The sequence below is a fragment of the Rhincodon typus genome, chromosome 3, assembly GCF_021869965.1.
Source record: "Rhincodon typus isolate 14 chromosome 3, sRhiTyp1.1, whole genome shotgun sequence".
Taxonomy (NCBI): Eukaryota; Metazoa; Chordata; class Chondrichthyes; order Orectolobiformes; family Rhincodontidae; genus Rhincodon; species Rhincodon typus.
Window position 1 is genome coordinate 28,159,562 of NC_063334.1, and position 21,708 is coordinate 28,181,269.

Genomic DNA, 21,708 nt, shown 5'->3' on the forward strand with positions numbered 1-21,708 from the left:
GAATTTCCCAAGTGGTCTTTTGGAAATAACGGTTTTGCATTTTACAAAAATAATTCATCAAAAACGTGACTGACGCCAAAGATGTGACTTTCGGGATATTTGGAAATGGTCATGTACCTTTTCAAAAAGTTAGAGCAAACAACTCAATGTTAAACTTTAGGTATGGTTACACGTGGTTGGAATTTGTTTTGTAGTTGGTTGGAAGTTTTTTTAAAAAAAACTGAATAAGCTGATTTCTATGTTGAATGGTCACTATGCCAGACTGTTGTATACTTTCAAACAGCAGCAAAAGAAATCATACCAGCTCTGGACTGCAGTACAGTCGAGTAACAAACCAGTTTCCTAAATACTTGGGTAGTTAAGCACTAATTCATCTTAAAAGGAATATCAGACACTCTTGAAATGACATTTCCAATATCAAAGTGTTACAAAATAATTTTAATTCACGTTCATCATGAACATCATTACCAGTGGCAAAACAGAGAGACATCTCAGGTGAGTTGTGGCTCTTAATATCTGAGCAAATCAATCAACTTTGCAATGAGATAATCGATACAGGGCCTGGTTGCACAGTCTATAATCAACCACAAACTTACAGAGGCTCATAGTTCGCACACAAAGTGAATTTCTGTAGACTAAAGGTAGCAGTTTCTTTAAAAAAAAATTTTCAAATTAAATGAATGTTGGCCATGTGCCAGGTTGATTAATTGCACCTGAATCCTGCCAATTCCAAAGATGTTACCCTGTGCCCACCATTGATACAAGTTATCATTTATCAATAATAAATATTTCTGTGGTTATTTTGTAAATTATTCTCTCATGGGATGATGGTATCTTTGGCTTAGCCAGCATTTATTGCCTATCCCTAAATCTCCTTGAGAACCACCATCTGCCTGCAGTCAATCAGGTGCAGAAACACCCATTCAGATAGCATGTGAAAGAAGGGGACATTGGGTTTGGGATTAGATTTCTGTCCCATATTTGGACGATAAATCACATATACGTTTCTTCAAGTAATACCTAACACTTTACCTAACTGAGACATTCCGTGTGTACACATTTATCTGATGAGCTCCAAATTGGGCTAAAATCAAGCATCAAGGTTATATATAATCCTCTTATATGACATGGCAGTGTATAGCTCGCTCTCCTCTCATCTTTGAATATAGGTACAGGAATAGGCTATTCAGCCCTTCAAGCCTGTTCCACCGTTCAGTTAAATCATAGTTGATCTGAGGCCTAACTCCATATGCCTGACTTTGGCTCATACCTCTTAACACCTTTGCATAACAAAAATTTACCTATATCAGTTTTAAAATTAACTGATCTAGCATCAACTTCTGACTGTGGAAGAGAGTTCCAAATCTTTGCCACCCATTGTGCAGACGTGCTTCCCAACAACTCTCCCGAGCTGTCTGTCTCCAATTCTCAGACTCTGCTTCTTGGTTCTAGAATCCTCAACCCATAGAAATAGTTTATCTTTATCACCTTGTAGTCTCCTGTTAATATCTTGAAGATTTCGATCAGATCACCTTTAACATTCTAAATTCTAAAGAAAACAGGCCTAGTTTGCATAATCTCTCCTCCTGACTTAACCCCTGAAGTCCAGGTACCACTCTTTTAAACTTATACTGTACTCCCTCTAAGACCAATATATCCTTCCTAAGGTGGGTTTGAACCTGTTTGGGCAGATAGGATTGAATCTTTCCTCAATCTCAATCATTGTTTGGGAATGAACCTGGGAATGAAAGGTCCTCTCCAGATCCTGCCAATCATGACTCCAAAAGCCACCAGACTATTTCAGGACTGATTGGTTCAATCTCGTTCACAGGATGTTTGGTATGAGAACCAAAATAAAACGTTTAAAATGACGATGGTAGCACTCTTCCAAGCTTTGGTAAAAAGGTACCTTTGCTTAGGGCAAATCATATTTTCCTCTGCATCTGGACTCAGCTACACCCAAGCTGGGACACTTGATATTGACAATAATAAGCACAAGAAAGGTAACACATAGTGAAATCTATCAACTTTACTCGTGTGTTTTCCCTTGTAAATAAAGGAAACACATCTTGAGAGAAGTTATTTCTATGTTTGGAAAACTGGAGTATAGGTGCTCATTCTTGAAGAGCATGGTTCATGATTTTGAGGTATCCCCTGGGAAAAATTCAGGCGAGGCCACTTCAGGACGATTCCTTTCAGTTTCGTCCTCATCCTCACTAGCACCATCAATTGTGATCTTCTGTTCCACTCTTTCTTTCACGTATGCTTCACGTATCCTCTCCAGCTCGCTCAGCTCAGCCTTGAGTTTCTCCAGGTGCAATAGCCGACGGTTTCGAAGCAGCTTCAAGGGAAATGGGTTCATTTCAACAAATGCAATGTTCATGAGCTTCCTGTGGAACATGAAACAATTATTGACCATTTGGGATTATCAGCAAGAACTTGCAGTGTACATGACTTGAGGTGTTCAAAACATTTTACTTCCGATGATGTGCCATGTTTTTGAAGTGTAGTTACTGTTTTAATATGAAACCTGGCAGCTCTCTGACACCTAACAAGCTCCCACAAACCATGATCAGGACCAAGTACTTTGTCATGTTGACTGGAGCGATAGGTAGTGTCCCAGACCACCAGGGTGAACTCTCTGGGTTTTTCTTTAAAATAGTGCAGTGCAGATCTTTTACATCCACACTAGCGAGGGGAGATATCTCATACTAAAGACACCGCCTCTGATAGTGCAGTGCTCCCTTCCGCTAGGTCAGTCAACCTAGATCTTGCATTCACGTCTTTGGAGTTGCACTTGAAGCCCAAACTTTCTGACTCAAAGACAAGTGTGTGACCCACTGAGCCCAGGCAAACACATAATTATCAAGAGTAATACATATTGAAGAGAAAGCAAGCTTAGACTAGATGAACGTAGGCCTGCGGTGCATCTTGGTAGAAGTTGGATGGTGCATGTTCTCAATCACTCTTGCATTATTGCAAGTTCAAGTCCTACTCCAAGATTGAGAGATTTCCGATTAGTGATAGCAATGGCATGTTATTAATATCTCGAGAGGAACACCAATACCATTATTTTTAAGTGTAGCTGTTTACTAGATTACCAATTATTTTAATAAATTCTAAGGTCAGAACTTACCTTCCCTGGGAAATGTTTTGTGTCAAGTATCTAAGGTAGTCATAAATTGCCAGGTTGTCATTAAGTTTCAGAATTTCTTCCTCATTGTATTTGAAAATTGCTAGTGCATAGCGGAATATAACCTGGAAAACAAGGGGTAATATGCTGAAGTCTCAATCACCTTCACACAAGGTCAGATGCCCAGCACTTTTTCACATATTCATCCAATTCCCCCTTAAAAGTTTTGAAGGCCATAGGCATCCTTCCAGGCACTCTATTCCATACCATAGTTCACTGCATCAAAAAGAAGTGTCCTCATGCCACCTTTGCTTCTTTTGCTAATTATCTTAGATGTGTGTCCTCTCTACCGCCTGCCAGTTTGCCCACACAAACATTTCACAACCCAAGATGTTCTCACCTTCATTCAATTGTCCACACTTTCAACATTTGAAATCAACAGCTAGCACAGGCATGATGGATTGGATGGCCTCCTTCTGTGCTGTATCATTCTATGATATGTGATTGACTCTCTTCCTATAAGCTGCTGGACACCGGGGCTTATTGCAGTGTTCTGTCTGGTTCAAATCATCTATCACAAGTGTTAACTTTCAGGAAAGAAACTCATAATTTAATCCATGCAAGAGGGGTCATTTGGCCCATTGTGTCTGTACTGGATCCCCAAATGACCAACTCACCTGATGCTCCAGCTTTTTCCCATAACACTGCACACTCTTCCTTTTCAATTAACAATCCAATTCCCTTTTGAATGCTTCAATTGAACCAGCATCCACCACATTCTCAGGCAGTACAAATCTTAACCACTAAATGCATAAGAAATTTTTTTCACGTCGTCACTGCTTCTAGAAACATAGCAGCAGGATGAGGCCATTCAGCCCTTCAAGTCTGCTCTACCATTTAATATTAACAACTTCCAGGATGTGCTCGCTAGCGGACTAACACTCACTTCAGTTATTAGTTTCCTTTTTAAAACCTTATGGAAATTCTTTCTATCTATTTTTATATTTCTAACTAGCTTTCTCTCATATCCAAGCACTTTCCTACATATCATTTATTCATTCATTGCTGGTTCTTAAAATCTGACCACTTTTATCTGCCACTAGCCTGCATGGTTTCTTGCAATTTGATATTATCCTTAACTTACTTAGTCAACCACAGATGATTCAGCCTTCTCAAAGAGTCTTTCTTTCTCACTGGGCTAAAATTTTGCTGAGAGTTACTAAATATCTCCTTAAAAGTCTGCCACTGCAACTCTACTGTTCCACCTTTTGTTTACTTTCCCAGTTCACTTTAGCCACTTTGCCTTCTCTCATCATATGTATCTTCATTGACATTTAAAACACTAATCTTTGATTCTCAATTCTCATCTTCAATCCGAATCTGGAATTCTATCATATGATTGCTGTGTCCTAGATGTTCCTTCACTGTAATTTTATTGATTCTGCTTCACTGTACATTACTAAGTCTTTAATATCCTGCCTCTTCGTTATTCCAGCATGTATTGCTCTGAGAAATTGGTAGAAAAATACATTATGAACTCATTTATCAGGCTGTTTTGTCAACCGGTTTTGCCTAATCTACATGAAAATTAAAGTATTGCAGTCTCTTTCTTACATTCGTTGCCCCATTTATTTCTTCCTGTATACGCTGTCCTACAGTGCAAATACAGTTAGGCAGCCTGTAAACTACACCCACAAATGGCCTCTTATCTTTCTATGTCTAGTCGATCTGATATTACATCTTGTTCTTTCAAGCCAAGGTCATCTCTCATTTCTGTACTAATGTCATCCTTAATGAACACAGCTATACCCTTCTCTGCACACCCACACCATCTTTTCCAGACCTCTTATTCTGAAATGTTAAATGCTGTTTGATGTTCGGGTCCCAGGCTTGGTCACCTTCACATGCCTTTTTAATGAGTCATATATACTTATTTCTATCTATGCTAACAATTCATGAATTTTGTTGTGAATGCTGTATGCGTTCAGATGCAAACCTTGTAAGTCTTGTCTTTTTCCCAATTTTTGCAATCTCTGGCCTTAGCTAATGCACTCTGTCCCTTCCTTTCACTCTTATTATGTAAATTGCAGCCTGGCTTTTTTAACTTCTAATCTCCCTCTAATTTACCACATGTCCCTTCACGTGATTGCTTCCCTTGCCCGGACTATTTAGTTTAAAGCCATCTCTCCCACTCAACTTATACGATTTGCCAGAACACTGATGCCATCATGGTTTAGGTAAAGACAGGCCCAACAGCACTGCCCCACTTTCCCCAGCAATGATGCCAGTGCCCCATGAATTGAAATCCATTTCTTTCACACCAGATTCATTGAATATCCTTTACCCTATATCTACTATTAACTTCAACTCTGCCCCCTCTGTTCTCAATCCCTCTACTAATAGGAGCAAGTTTCTCCACATCTATTCTCTCTGGGTCCCTCACGATTTTGAATACCTCTATCAAATTTCCTCTAAATGTCTCTCTTGAGAGAACAATCCAATCCAATCTATCTACACAATTGAACTTTCCTATCCTTGTAACCAATCCAGTGAATCTTGTTTGCACTCTCTCAAATATCTTCTAAATGTGCTTTGGGTGCTATAAGATAGAATTGTACAGCACAGAAGGAAGCCATTCTAACCCAATGAATCAGCACATTTTTTTTTGAAGAGAAAATTCCTGTGAAACTTACTGCTCAACCTACCCACACTTTTATGCTATTATTTTACTCCAAAAGTACTTATTCAATTTCCTTCCAAACCCTAATATGAATCTGAATTCGTCACAATATCAGGAAAGGGGTGAATTCCAAATCCTCAGCACTCTATCATAAAGGCTTCTCCGCTTCTGGTCCATCTGACATGTTAATTTAAACAAAGTTAAATCTGGGTGAAACAAAAACAGAAATTGCTGGAGAAACTCAGCAGGTCAGGCAGCATCTGTGGAGAGAGAGCAGAGTTTACGTTTTGAGTCCAGTGACCCTTCTTCAGAACTGATTGTCGCTAGTTAAAGGTTGGTATATATTGCTGAAGATGGGGTGGGGGGGGGGGGAGGGGAGAGGAGTAAATGATAGGTGTAGATGGGGCCCACAGAGTGAGAATAGCATTTGGGCCGACAAAGGGATGGGTAATAATCACCCTGGGACTGCTAATAGTAACAATTAACAGCTGACAATGGGTTGGTTGGGGTAGCAGCCCTTGTGATGATAGGGCCTGGGGTGTGGAGGTGGGTAGAGGACATGGAAGAAAGGGCTAAGGCTGGATTGAGTTGAACTATTGATACCATGTTGGGAAAGACACCCACGTGACATTTTAGGCAGAAGTAAGACTCTGTCATAGTTAAGCAGACGAGTTGTATTACATAATACTTAGTAACTAGTTACATTGCATCGAAGAAACATGATTGTCTCCTATGAGGCAATCATGCCGAAATCAAATACACATTGCTATTTTAACTGGATGCTGTTAACAGCAGGAATAATAACTGAGGAATTCACTGAAATGCTGGGAGAACACATACAGCAGTGGTTAGGTCCTCCCAGGAGCAGTCCTGGGAATTGATCTTGTGATGTCAATTAATTCTTTTGGGCACTAACTGCCTTATACAACAAGCCCCAAGTCCTGGTCACCGGAGAATGGGGAGGGGACCAGTACTGAGCTAACACCACACATGCATTTTGTTTCTGGTGGCACATTTTCTACTCTAGCCTTGGTGGAATTCAAACAAGAGTAGATTGTCTTCCAGAGATAGTAGGAACTGCAGATGCTGGAGAATCCAAGACAACAAGGTGCAGGGCTGGATGAACACAGCAGGCCAAGCAGCATCATAGGAGCAGAGAGGCTGACGTTTCGGGCCTAGACCCTTCATCAGAAAAGGGGGAGGGGAAGGGGGTTTTGAAATAAATAGGGAGAGAGTTGGAGGCGGATAGAAGAGGGATAGAGGAGAGGATAGGTGGAGAGGAAACAAACAGGTTTCCAGCTTGGCTTTTTCGTCTTCTCTTAGATTTAGGAAAGATTTGCAAGCCAGAATCTATTCCAGGTTCTTGCTCCACTCAAGTCACTGGTAACTTAGAAACTATTCTCCCTGAACTGCAACACTGAATAACTAGCTTTGGGGAGAACACAGCTGATCTTTCTACACTATCCTGTGATTTGTTCAGGAACCTGTTAAGTTTGTTTCTATTCGATCCTCAAGACATTTTCTTTCCAATGTTCTCTGGTACTTTATTAATATGCCTACACAAGTCAACAGACCATATTCTACAGCCTTCATTTCTACACCTATTGGGTAGGCTTCCGTTGGAAGGAGACAATTAGGATGCCACATTCAGACGATCTATTCATAGCCACTGAGTTTCGCAGTCAGAACATGCTGTCTGCAGGGACAGCCAGTTGTTGCCTCTGCAGATGTTCACATTGTGTCAACACAGAAGAACAATGCTGCTTGAAAGTAAAAGCTGTGAGTTGAGCCTGGGGTCCCCAAATACCTTCAGCCCTCACCTCCCCCATGGAGGGCACAGTCCCACCGGTCTCGCTGACACTGACCTCTGGGGAACTTCACTATAAACCTCCCTCCAGCCTGAAGAACATCCATCAACAGCTTCCTGTCACTCAGTCAATTTCTCATCCATTTATTTTCCTTTTAGAAAATGTTTGACCTTCTTTCTAACACCCTTTTCTCCTCTTTTATAAATCCCTGTTGAATATTCAACAACGTAATATAATTCTGAGCCCTTAATGGTACCTTTGTTCCCTCGTACAGGAATGCATCCCAGACCTTGAGCAGAATGTTACTCTGAAGGCTGTCAACAAAGACAACGAGGAACCAGTTAAACGTAATGTAAGAGAGGTCCACATTATACTGATCGAAGTGAGACATGAGCCTGGGCAGTTTCTCTGACAGGAAGTCCTTAAACACCCTCTGGTCGACCTGTAATCACCATAAACAAAGAACAAAATGGTCACGTATCACCATTATCCCAATTTACAATCCTTGACAAAATGCAGCACATTAGTGTTCTATTCCCATCCGTACACTGATGTACTTAAAGTAATTTGTTCCAGAAGTTGGCTAACAGAGGGACAGAGCTCTCAGAACCAAAAAATAAATCCAGCACAGACTAACACTGCATAGACAGACGTGGAATTTAACTGCACAGAAACAAGATATGCCATCCAACATGTCCAGTTTGCTGTTTATGCTCTACACAAAACACTCCCCATTCTACTTCATCTCACCCCAATCAGCATTTATTTCTTTTCATTTCTCCCTCCTCCATTTACCAAGTTTCCCTCTAAATGCATCTATACAATTCATCTCAGCTACTCCCTCAGGAAGTGAGTTTTGTATTCTTACTATTGTCTGGGTAAATAAATTTCTCCCAAATTCCCAATGGTTCATAATGTGTAGATGCTAATAAAGAACTTATGGATGTACATTCCTAATTGGATTTATTAATGACCACTGTATCAGATTTATAGTCCCTAGTATTGGACTTTTCCCATTGGTGGAAACATCTCTATGTCTAATTATCAAACCCCTTTAAGTTTTAAAAAAAACTCTAATAGGGTCACTCTTCAAGAGAATAAAGCCGCAGCCTGTTCATTTTCTCCTTATAATTGTAACTGATCAGAATGAACACGTCTCCAAAGCTTCAAAAATAATGAGTCTAGTTAAGGCTAAAGCCTCAAAACCAAGCTATAAATTCAGTCTTTGTCTAATTAGAAGCGGTCGTCTATACTGGCTGGCTAATTATTACATCAACATTTTGGGAAATCGCTCACTGCAGAACATTGACAGCTCTTCAAAAGTGGCTCAATACATACAGAGTGCCTTGACATGTTTGGCAAGATGTTGGTGAGGCCACAAATGGAGTGCTGCGTGCAGTTCTGATCACTCTCTTATGGACCAGATATTATTAAACTAGAAAGAGTGCAGAAAAAATTGCTAGGATGCTAGCTGGACTGGAAAGTTTGAGTTACAATGAGAGGTTGGACAGGCTGGGATGCTTTTCCCTGGAGCTTAGGAGACTGTGGGGTGACCTTATAGAGGTTTATAAAATCACGAGAGCCGTAGATAAGGTAGATAGTCAACATAAACAAATACAGAAGTTGCTGGAAAAGCTGAGCAGATCTGGCAGCATCTGTGAAGAGAAATCAGAGTTAATGTTCTGAAGAAGAGTCACTGGAACGGAAACATTAACTCGGATTTCTCTTCACAGATGCTGCCAGACCTTCTCAGCTTTTCCAGCAACTTCTGATTTTGCTTCTGTTGGCTATCTACCTTATCTAAGCCTCTCATGATTTTACATATCTCCATAAGGTAAGCAAATGGGACTGATTTAGTTGTGAAAATGGGTGGTATTGGCAAGTTGGGCTGAAGGGTCTGTTTCCATGCTCTGTGGCTCTATGGCAGGAAATGTTTCAGGGAACTGGGTTCAAATCCCACCATGGCAGACACTGGAATTTGAATCCAGCGAAAAGTCTAATGATGGCCATGAAACCATTATTGATTGCCTCAAAAAATACCCCATCTTAATCACTAGGAAGGATAACTGCTGTCTTTACCTGGTCTGGCCTACATTTGACTCCAGGTCCACAACAATGTGGTTGACTCTTGACTGCCTTCTGAAATGGCTCAGTGAGCAATTCAGTTGTATCAAATAGCTAAAAAGTCTCAAAAAAAAAGGAATTAAACCAGATAGACCAGCTGGTAATGATAAAGGTACTGGAAAAGACGTTGGCAAACTCAGCTCTGTCAATCCTGCAAGGTCTTCCTTACCAACATCTACGGCTTAGTGCCAAAATTGGAGTGTAACACCCCGATGTAGTCATATTCACAGAAGCATATCTTACAGACAATGCCCCAGATATCACTATCACTATCACCATCACCATCACCATCCACGGATATGTCCTGTCTCACTAGCAGGACAGACCAGTGTTGTGTGGCACTATCATCATGCTTGTTGGGAGAGACTTCAAACAGATCTAGCACCCTATGACTGGGCATCCACGAGGCACTGTGGACCATCAACAGCAGCAGAACTGTACTCCAGCACAAACTGCAACTCTATGGTCCGGCATATCCCTCACTCAACCATTATCATTAAGCCAAGGGATCAACCCTGGTTCAATGGAGGGCATGCCATGAGTCGCAACAAACATACCTAAAAATGAGGTGTCAACCATCAACCTGGTGTGGCTACAACACAGGACTATGTACGTGACAAGCAGCAAATAAGTGAATTCTGAACACGAATTGTGTCCTTTAGAGTACAAACTGCCACTAACGATTAAAGAATAGATTGGATGCACACTCCATAGCGGGCAAATTTGGATTGATCAGCACATTTTAGTAGGGGTTCTTCATGTAAACTCAGGCAGAACTTCAAGATTTCTTTTTAAAAAAATACATACGTAAGTCATATGTAACTTGAATGTGGGACAATATTCGGAAGCACACCACACATATTTTGCTTTACACATCAGATATCGAAAGTCAGCACAGTCTAATTACTGCACTTGCAAAAATAGCACCAATCGTCTGTACAGGTATTGGAGCATCTACCTCGAAGTGACCAAGGGTAATCTGCACAGGCTGTGCACCAACTAAGAGCTTAATGTGGAATAATGTCATCCGCTGCAGCTAAGACACAGTATAAATGTAGCTCAATCACTGAGACTAACTGTCAGACACAGCCTCCAGTCTATCCACTTTTCTTTCAGGTTACACAAATTTCTATCTGGTGGGATGGTGCGTTGGAGCGGAAAACAGGGCTACCTTCCTTGCAATCACTTCATGCCACATCAGCTTCACTCCATGAGCGATCAAAACAGAGTTAAGCGTTGAATAACTTTTGCCATTTGTTTACTAACCCACGTATACACGTTGTGTCACTTTGCCCTTCATCTGTTATTTCCTGTCATATTTCTCTTCAGCCTTATCAAAGCTTGTCAATGATTTTGGAAGTGTTTTGTGCCTTTCAAAGCTGCTAAAACTTAAGTTCACGTTTCCAACACTTCCTTCTAATGGTTGACAACCCACTTAAGCTTCACATGCACACAATTTTCTTTCTTGCTGTTAGTGTACTTCCAAATATGTCCATATCAATACCTTAAACTGTGAAATTATGCAGCTCAACCAACCCATGAACTTTGGGAGAGACTTTACATATTAGTATTTTGACAGGTATAATCAGTTCTTAACCATTAAGAAATGGTTTACACCAGTAATGAAGACTATTGCTCACACATATTTGGATTGCATTACAACTTTGCTTGACATCCAACATTTGCACATTCCTTTGGGGGTCATACTACAAAGGTGGGAAGTAGGAACCAAAAGGTGATTTTATCCTTCAACCCAGAAGATTAGACAGGAAAAGGCATCAGTACTGCATGAAATGCCTCCAAGGATATTGAAAGAAATGTGAATGAAAATTGCAGCGGAAGTAGTAGATTCAGGGGTGATGCCAGAAGACTAAAGAATTGTAAACATTGTGCCCTTATTCAAAAAGGGTGTAAGGATAAGCTAAGCAACGACAGCCTAGTCAGTTTAACTTCGATAGTTGGGAAACTTGTAGAAATTTGGGTCAAATTAATAGTCTCATGGACAAATACAGGTTAATTAAGAAGAGCCAGCATGGATTTCTTTAGGGAACGTCACGTTTAACTAACTTACTGGAGTTAGGGACTTCCAGAAGCCATTTGAGAATGAGAGATTGCACAGATTTAAAGTACTCAGTAAGAGAGGAAAATGCAACATTAGGAAAATCTTCTTAACACAGAGTGGACAGGAATGCAAAGCCTGAGAGTATGATGGAGGCCAGTTCAATTGCTGCATTTAAGAGAGAATTGGATGCTTATTTAAAAAGAAAGAATGTGCAGGGTTGCTTGGAGAAGGCAGGAGAATGGCAATAGGTAAGATGCTCATGTGGTTGAGTTAGTGCAGACACAAAAGTACAATTCTGGTCACCCTTCTAAAGGAAGGATGTTGTTAAACCCGAGAGAGTGCAGAAAAAATTTACAAGGATGTTGCCAGGATTGGAGGGTTTCAGCTATAGGGAGAGGTTGAGTTGGCTGGGGCTATTTTTCCTGGAGCATCAGAGGCTGAAGGTTGACCTTATAGAGGTTTATAAAATCATGAGGGGCATTGATAGGGTGAATAGACAAGGTCTTTTCCTAGGGTGGGGGAGTCCAAAGCAAGAGGGCATAGGTTTAAGGTAGGAGGAGAAAGATATTAAAAGGACCCAACAAGTAATTTTTTTCACACAGAAGGTGGTGCATGTATGGAATGAGCTGCTAGAGGAAGTGATGGAGGCAAATACAATTACAACATTTAAAGGACATCTGGGTGGGTATTTGAATAAGAAGGGTTTCGAGGGATATGAGCCGAATGCTGGAAAATGGGACTAGATCAGATTGCAATGTCTGTTTGGCATGGATGAGTTGAACCAAAGGGTCTGTTTCCGTGCTGTATGACTCTAAGACTCTATGATGGCATGGCAACAGGGCGTCCTGCCCTGAGCAACTCGAGTTCTAAACTTCTAGCAGAGTCTCTAACACATAATAATTGAGGTCACATACCTCAGATGCCCATCAGCAAATTGATTAATCATTATTGCTACACTGCTCACAAGTGATATCAATTCCTGGCTTTTGGGACAGATAAGGTAAGAAGCCAGTTTAAAGAATGGAGGCTAGCTTATTGCACCAAACCTACTTTATCCATAAAATTTATTGACATACAATTATAATTGTTCAAAGTGGACTTTACCTAAGGTGCAAACTAAGTCAGTTTCTTTCCATACTGTATGTTATTCACTATATTTACAAGATTCAAACTTACAGCCAGAGAGGCTTTGCCCAGTGTTCAGCTCCTCACTATACTTTGGCTGAAAGGCTTTAACCGGATGGAGGCTAATGCGAGTTTTCAGCACGTTCCCTCAGCTCACAGTCCTGGACCTTGTTGGATGCTGCCACATTCTACTCAATTGTGGACATGTCTTTTTCACTAGAACACTGACAAGCTCCTATTGTGGTGAAGTTAATTGTCATGGCCACATGGGGCATGTCTGCAGCGAGGCATAAAAACTGCAGATTTGTATCGTTCATATCGGCTCCTTTTTAAGATTTGTGCATTCCAATTTACACATAACCAGCAGGAAAATCTTAGTTTTAAGCAAGATGAAAGGATAATTTATTGCTCCACAACTGTTGCTAAAAGTAACAGTACTAATTAAAAAAGTGATAATCATTTGATAAAATACAAAAATTAAAAGTAGTTACGGTTAAAAGACACTTAAAGTTGAGAATTAGAACAGTCTATTATCATTGCAGCCCTCTTACTTTCTTAAGATTCCCTTTCTGTGAATGCAGGGGTTGAAAATTTTACACCTGATGTCTGCAGCTGTGATGGCTTCCATAGTTGAACAGTTGGAGGTCTTTTCCCCCCATAGGTGGACTAACCAGAACAAGTTCTGAAAAGGAGTGAAGGCGTTTTTATTTTGTTTCTCATAGGTTTGTCAGTCATGGTCCTTCTTAGCTTGTTTCAGAGCAGTAACCCTGAGCTGGTTTGTGATTTTTGCCTCTCCTGTTAAGAGCCCTCTCTTTGATGCTGTCTATCAGAGTTCTTCTATGTTAAGCTTTGACTGGTTGTTGTTCCATAAAGCAAAGTAAATTAATTATAGGGTCCTTCAGTGTCCTGTTTTTCTAAGAAGCTTTGAATTCTCACTCCTTTAGGAGGACTGTTTACATTATCTGAGTTCCATCAAATTTTAAATGGTTCTCTTGGTCGTTGATACTGAGCTGGTACATTGACATGGTCTGCCTTTCAGGCTGAAGCGAACCAATAGGGATAGTCAAGTGACTCCTAGGAGCTACTTCAAAGGATTCAGTATCCAATGTAATTGGGATTAGCCTTCTTCACAAAAATGTATTATATTATAATTGCACAGTTTTGAAATGTTCCTCCAGAAAACACCTTAACCCAATCATCCAATCTATCACTTGAAGAACTCACTTCAGGGTAGGATCTTATAAAGAGTGTGTGCACCCTGCATATCAGGTAAACAGTACTTTATCTGGATTGATGTCTCAATAATTTTCTTAAGATACTTAAACATGGTGAGACATTTCTAGAAAAGTTGAATGGTAACAGGATGACAAAAAGTCCTGCGTGTTTTTTAGCCATGGGTTAAAGGGTTAAGGGCAGCAGTCAGGAGAATAGAGTCAAAGCAGAGATGAGATCAGCTTGAGGGACAGAATTGCTCCTAGTATTTATGCATTACATGTGTTAACTATTGGTCTACTGCGATTAGCTCCAAAACAGCCCATGAAACGTTATGAACCTTCTGAACCATCAGGCATTTTCCTAATTGTACAAGGCAATTTTATTGCAGTCCCTTGAAGAATGGAACCAAGCTAGACAAAGAAGCATGAAAGTTAACACAAATCCTTTTCTCAGTGCTTGGTTTATTTACAGAATGCTGCTTTGCAGATGTATTTCTCTTTCCTACTAACCCAGTGTCCTGGAAATCTCTCTCTATATGTGCTCTATCTCCCAGTTTAAAAATACCCTTCAAATGTGCAACTTAACATAATGAACACACTGTTAACATCCCTAACGGATGCAACTCCACCCTCAGCCTCAAACCACATTCCGGCGCTTGTGAGGAACTGATGTAATGGAGCAGAGCGAGACTGATTCTCACCTGGGAGCCAGTAAGGGTCTTGCTGTAGTAATCCTCTGGCATAATACAGTCAATTATGGCCACGAGGCACCAGAAAGCATCTTCTTCCTCTCTCAGGATCAACAACGCAATGGCTGCCAGTCTGAAAGAAAGTCATCTTAATATTATGGGTAAAGTCATCTCAATAATTTCCCAGTAATTCCTCTTTCTCCTACTAAAGGTGGGAACTTCCACTGAGTGGCAGGCCCAGAGTAACAGTGTGACAACAACAGTTCCATTTCTCGAGCCCCTTTTATGCAGAAATGCTTGCTAAACGGCTTTACGCGAGCATTACCAAGCAAAAGGTTGACACCAAGCCACATGGGGACCCATTAGGACATTTGATCAATAGCTTGATCAAAGGAATTGGTTTTAAGAAGCCTCTTTACAAAGGTAAGGAGGGAGAGGCAGAGGAGTTTAGGAAGGGGATTTCTGAGTTTACGGCCTCAAGAACTGCAAATACAGGATCAGAATTGCTCACGTGACCTCAATTAGAATGCAGAGATCATGGAGACTCATACAGATCAAAGAGGATACGAAGATCAGGAAAAAGGTGAGGCTAAGGTGGGGCTATATGCAGGAAAGAAAATGTTAAATTTAAAGCATTGCCAAACCTGCAGTCCATGTAGGTCACTCGGTACAGGGGGTGGCAGGCAAGCGGGACTTGGTGGGGGTTAGGGACAAGTGGGCAGCATGGAGGAGCTCACGTTTACGGAGGGCGGAAGATAAGAGGTCGGGAATATGACAACAATCAATCAACTCAAGCCACTATTGGAAATAGTCAGGCCTAGAGACAACAAAGACATATATGTGTAATTCCCTCATTGGCTCATGAAGAGTGCAGACGGAGCTATTCCAGCACAACCAACTTTTAAAAGGGGAGTCTTGATTCTTCAATGTTTGCACAAAGTAATTGACAATCATGATGTCAGAGAAAGCCAAGAAAGCAGGCAGAAAATGAGGAGTGGTGAAAAATGCAGATTTTCATAAAGGTTCTCATTATCCAAAGATTGATAAGTGAAGATAGAGGCCATTCAACCCATCGTGCCTACACCAACCCTCTGAAGAGCATCTCACCCTCTCCCTATAACCCCACGTTAACCATGCCTAATCCACCTGGTCTGCACATCCCTAGACTCTATGGGCAATTTAGCATTGACAATCGACCTAACCTGCACATCTTTGGATTGTGGGAGGAAACCATAGCATTCAGCGAAAACCCACACAGACACAGGGAGAATGTGCAAACTCCACATAGACAGTCACCCAAGGCTGGAATCGAACCTGAGTCCCTGGCACTGTGAAGCAGCAGTGCTAACCACTGAGCCATCATTCCACATGCACTCTGTCCACACCCTATCCCATCATTCCCATCCTGGATTAATTGTCTGATTGCTGACAAAAGCAAAGGTCATGGATTTGTTTATTTGTGATCTTTCTGGGTTGGCAGAGAACCCCACAGGGCGGAATTGATTGGTGACCATATTGGAGTCGGTGTTGGCAGATGAGAAGTTATCAGATGTTTTGTAGGTTAGCAATGATTTAGCTCCAGTCATGGCAGTCCAGAGTCATGAGGCAAAAAGAACAGCTTAAGAAACAGAATCAAATTTTTGTTCTTGGGCAAAATTCAGCAAAGCATTTCAGTTTAGAGGCTGCAAACAGGAAAGTGCGCATAAACCACTTCCCTCCAAAATGAGAAAAAGTGCACCAACCATCTCTGGAGTCACAGTAACAAGCCACACAAACAGCAAGGGAGTAGAGTGCCAAAACTCGAGAAAAAATAGCTCATTTTATAGCAGTCTGTCATTTAAAAATGTAGACAACCAGCAAACAGAAGGCAAAATCCTTAAAGTTCACGGAAAGTGGAAAATATATAGTAGGCCAAGTTCTTCCGAGAGGAAATAAGTGATACGGAAAACAAAGTATTGGAGTATTAAACAAAAAATGGACGGACACCATAAAGAGTTTAAGTTAGTTACAAGAACCAGCATGTTAAGGCTTAAATAAATTGAATTACAGTCATCATATTTCATATTATAAAGAACATAGAGAAACATTATTAAAAATTAAAGACCAGCTCGTGGCAAAAGTCAAATATAAAGATGAAGAAATTCTTGATCTCTCTCTGGTTCTACAACATGAAGGCCTAACATATAATACGCAAAAAGAATTTACCAAACCTAACATAGTATTTCTTGGAGATATTGAAGAGGACACTGGAATCAGTTGATCCACACAAAGAAGAAGCTACAAGAGATTTTTTATTACTCAATTATGTCAGAGAACTTCAAAGATTCTTTGTTATGGTGAAGCAAATCAGCAAGTTCCTACCAAATTCGATAGAAGTTACAAACTTCTGAGACAGAATTAAAAGTGCTGCTGGAATGTGGATTAGCAACACACTTTGGAAAGAATTAAACAACTCCTAATCTCTTCAGAAATCACAACACATTATGATCTACATCTACCAACCATAGCAGCAGCAGATGCACCATCCACAGGACTGCGGACACTCATCTTTCAAGTGCAGGAAGACCGCAAGCACAATTTGTTAATGATCTAGAGGCATGATAGAGACAGAATAAACTCCACCACAGAGGAAGAAGTTTTAACAGTAACATGGGCATGTGAAACACATCACATAACTGCCTGACAGTTCAAAATCAAAACTGGTCATAAACCATCAGTCACTGTTCTAAACATGAAAGAAATTGCCGAGATACCCTGCAAAATTCAGACCTTCAGACTGAGACACAGAAGTTACAGTTCAATCTCTGAAAACATGCAGGGAAAGTACCAAACACCAGGGGGTCGCTTTCAAGAACACCATCAAATGGGACTAAACAGGAGAACTTCATCGGGGAAGTTGAGACCTTCATGTTGTCAATCAGTCAGCTACTGAAAGCAAGTTGCACGAGTGAAAATAAGCTGTGTATGTGTGCCTGTCCGTCCATCTCTCTGTGTGCATCTGACTACCCGTCTCTCTCTGTGCGTGTGTGTGTCCGTGCACATCTATGTGTGTACGTGTGAATATGTGACTGTGTCTCTGTAAAAGTTTAAGATTAGTTACCTGTTCAGTCCCTGGCAGTATCCGATGTCAGGGTTTTGCCACGAGTATGCCAATAACACTCGGCGGAGTTTCTGAACCATCTTGGAGTTCGGGGAAGTGAACAGCCTGTTATTGGTCAGAGTCCGGTGGAGGTCCAGTTCAATCTGCTTGGATGCTGCTTGGTCTATGTTCTTGCACAGCTTCAGCAGCTCCTGATAGCGCTTCCCACCATATCGCTCCCTTATACGCCGCACCCACCGATCAGTGCACCACTTCCAAACATGCCTCCGATATTCCTTGGGGATGCCATTACGGATCATGTTCTTTAACTCTGGCGATGGTTGAATTTCACCAAAGGATCTGCCTGACAGATGGTTTGTCCACTTCACCTGGAAGGTTTTCTCTTGACTCTCCTGAGTGGCCATCAGTTGCATGGATTTTCGTTCAAGAGCCTGGATTTTGGCCAGGAGGTTTTTCTCCAGCACCGGAGATGACACTGTCTTGAAACCATATTCATCATACTCACTGGGATAGGGAGAGAACAAAGACAACACAGAGCTTACTGGTGAATATAACTGCCCCTTAAGAGGAGACAAAAAAAAAGGCAAGGCAGTTCCTTAGGTCAGGGAGCATACTATTGAAAGTCAGTTGTGCCTCAGTTGGTACCACACTCTCATCTCACTCTCTGAATGTCTTGAACAAATGAAAAAATACAGCACAAGACCAGGCCATTTGGCCCCTCCAAGCCTGTGCCGATCACCATGCCCTAATTAATCTAAAAACAAACTTGCCATTTTTCGATCTGTATCACTCTATTCCCTCCCTATTCATGTACCCATCTAGGTACCTCTTAAATGTCTTCAATGTGCCCGCTTCTACCATCTCTCCTGGTAGTGCATTCCAGGCTGCTACCACTCTCTGCGTGAAAAACCTCCCTTGCACATCTCCCTTAAACTTGAACCTTGACCTTGAACCTGTGCCCCATTGTAATTGAAACTTCAACCCTGGGAAAAAGCCTCTGACTATCCACCCTATTTATGCCTTTCATAATTTTGTGGACCTTTATCAGGTCTCCTCTCAGCCGCCATCTTTCCAGTGAAAACAATCCTAGTCTTTTTAACCTTTCCTCATAGTCAATGCCCTGGAGACCAGACAACATCCTGGTGAACCTTCTCTGTACTCTCTCCAAAGTTTCCACATCCTTCTGGTAGTCTAGTGACCAAAACTGCACACAATACTCCAAATATGGCCTAACAAGGGTTTTATATAGCTGCAACATGTTTTGCCAATCCTTGTACTCCATGCCCCAGGCGATGAAGGCAAGCATGCCATATGTCTTCTTAATCACCTTGGCTATCTGTGTTGCCACTTTCAGGGAACTGTGGACCTGCACACCCAGATCCATCTGAATGTTAGTGTTCCTAAAGGTACTGTCATTTACAGTATAATTCACACTGAAATTTGGTCCTCAAAAATGCATCACCTCGCATTTGTCTGGATTAAACTCCATCTGCTATTTCTGTGCCCAAGTCACCAATCTGTCTATATCCTGCTGTATCCTTTCACAATCATTGGCACTATCAGCAACTCCATCAATCTTTGTGTCATGAGATTTGCTTATCAGACCACCCACATTTTCCTCCAGATCAATTATATATACTACAAACAACAAAGGGCCTAAGATTGACCCCTGTGGAACACCACTAGTTACCGGCCTCCATTCTGAAAAACATCCTTCCACCACTACCCTCTGTCTTCTATGACCAAGCCAGTTTTCTAGCCATCTAGCCAGCCCACCCTGAATCCCATGTGATTTTAGTTTTTGTACCAACCTGCCATGTGGGACTTTATCAAATGCCTTACTAAAGTTCATACAAACTACATCCACAGCCCTTCCCTCATCAATTATCATCGTTACCTCTTCAAAAAATTCAATCAGATTGGTGAGACATAACCTTCCCCGTACAAAACCATGCTGCCTGTCACTAACTAGTCTATTTTCCTCCAAATGTGCATATATCTTGTCCCTCAGTATCTTCCCCAAGAGCTTCCCCACCACAGACGTCAAGCTCACTGGCCTATAGTTTCCTGGATTATCCCTGCATCCTTCCTTAAACAAGGGAATAACATTCGCTAATCTCCAGTCCTCTGGAACTTCACCCGTGGCCTACGAGGATGTGAAGATATCTACCGATGTCCCAGCTATTTCCTCCCTTGTCTCTCGGATTAACCTGGGGTAGATCCCATCTTGTCTATCTTAATGCAATTTAGGATTCCCAAAACTTCCTCCTTAAATATGTTGACATTCTCTAGAGTATTCACGCACTCATCCCTGACCTCAACATTAGTCATATCCTTCTCCTTGGTGAATACCGATACAAAGTATTCATTCAGGATCTCCCTCACTTCCTGTGGCTCCGCGCATAAGTTCCCTCCTTTGTCCTTGAGTGGGCCTGCTCTTTCCCTTGCTACCCTCCTTCTTCTAATATATGCATAAAAAGCCTTGGGATGCTCCTTGACCCTGTTTGCTGAAGACACTTCATGGCCCCTTTTAGCCTTCCTAATTCCGCATTTAAGTTGCTTCCTAATTTCTCTATACTCCTCAAGGGCTTTGTCAGTTTGTAGCTGTCTAGACTTGTCATATGCTTCCCTTTTTCTTTTGACTAACCTTACAAATTCCCTTGTCATCCATGGTTCCTGAATCTTGCCATTCTTATCCTTCAGTTTTGCAGGAACATGCATGTCCTGCACTTTAGTCAATTGGTCTTTAAAAGCCTCCCATACGCCAGAGGTAGATTTGTCCTCTAATAACTGCTCCCAATCCACATTCCCCAGTTCCTGTCTAATTTGGATGTAATTGGCTCTTGCCCAATTAAGCACCCTCACCCAGGGACCACTTGTGGCCTTTTCCATGACTACTCGAAATCTGATGAAGTTGTGGTCACTAAGCCCAAAATGCTCTCCTACTGAAATATCAATCACCTGTCCTGGCTCATTCCCTAATACCAAGTCTAGTATGGCCTCCTGTCTTGTTGGATTGTCAACATTCTGTCTCAAAAAGCCCTCGTGGACACATCTAACAAATTGCTCTCCATCCAAGCCCCTGGCTCTAAGGGAATCCCTATCAATAAGAGGAAAGTTGAAATCACCCACCACAACTACCTGCTTTTTTAAACACCTTTCTAGTATCTGACTACACATCTGCTCCTCTGTCTCACATGGGCTGTTGGGAGGTCGATAAAAAACTCCCAACATCGTGATTTTACCCTTCCTATTCCTGAGCTCCACCCATCATGCCTCACTGCAAGATTCGTCCGATGTATCCTCCCTCAACACAGCTGTGATGTGATCCCTAATCAGCAATGCAACTCCCCCCACCCCTTTCTGTCCCATCTAAAATATCCGAGAATGTTAAGCTGCCACTGGTCACACTCCAGAGGTCAGCATTTGTTGCCCTTCCATGATTACTCTCAACAAAAATGGTATTGGTGGAACATCTTTTTAAACCACTGTAGCCCACATGGTATGGGGCATTCGAAGTGCTGCTTCTGGTGGGGGCTCCAGAACATTAACTCAGCTACAGTCAAGGAATCGCAATATCTTTCCACAAAGCTATAGTTCTGAGTCAGGATCATGAGCAGCTTGGAGGGGAGCTTGGAGGTAGGGGAATTCTAATGCATCTGCTATCCTTGACTTACAAAGCAGGAGAAGAGGCAGCTTTGGTAGCTCGAACAGTTCATCTACTTCACCAACACCTTCCACCCCAACCTTAAGTTTACCTGGACCATCTCTAA

At 41.5% G+C, this 21,708-nt stretch overlaps 1 protein-coding gene across 1 annotated transcript in view; it reads right to left on the bottom strand.

The window, feature by feature from the left end:
- Nucleotides 1-417: 417 nt before the first annotated feature.
- The window catches only part of tbc1d2 (TBC1 domain family, member 2), a 45,961-nt gene continuing 24,670 nt past the window's right edge, over nucleotides 418-21,708 (bottom strand). Inside the window, exons 8-12 of the mRNA XM_020515762.2 lie at nucleotides 17,936-18,439; nucleotides 14,848-14,968; nucleotides 7,878-8,063; nucleotides 3,137-3,258; nucleotides 418-2,390 (exon numbers count right to left, since the gene is read on the bottom strand). Of these exons, the coding sequence (XP_020371351.1) occupies nucleotides 2,135-2,390; nucleotides 3,137-3,258; nucleotides 7,878-8,063; nucleotides 14,848-14,968; nucleotides 17,936-18,439 (1,189 nt within the window). The 3' untranslated portion in view covers nucleotides 418-2,134. The remainder of the gene's footprint in view (nucleotides 2,391-3,136; nucleotides 3,259-7,877; nucleotides 8,064-14,847; nucleotides 14,969-17,935; nucleotides 18,440-21,708) is intronic.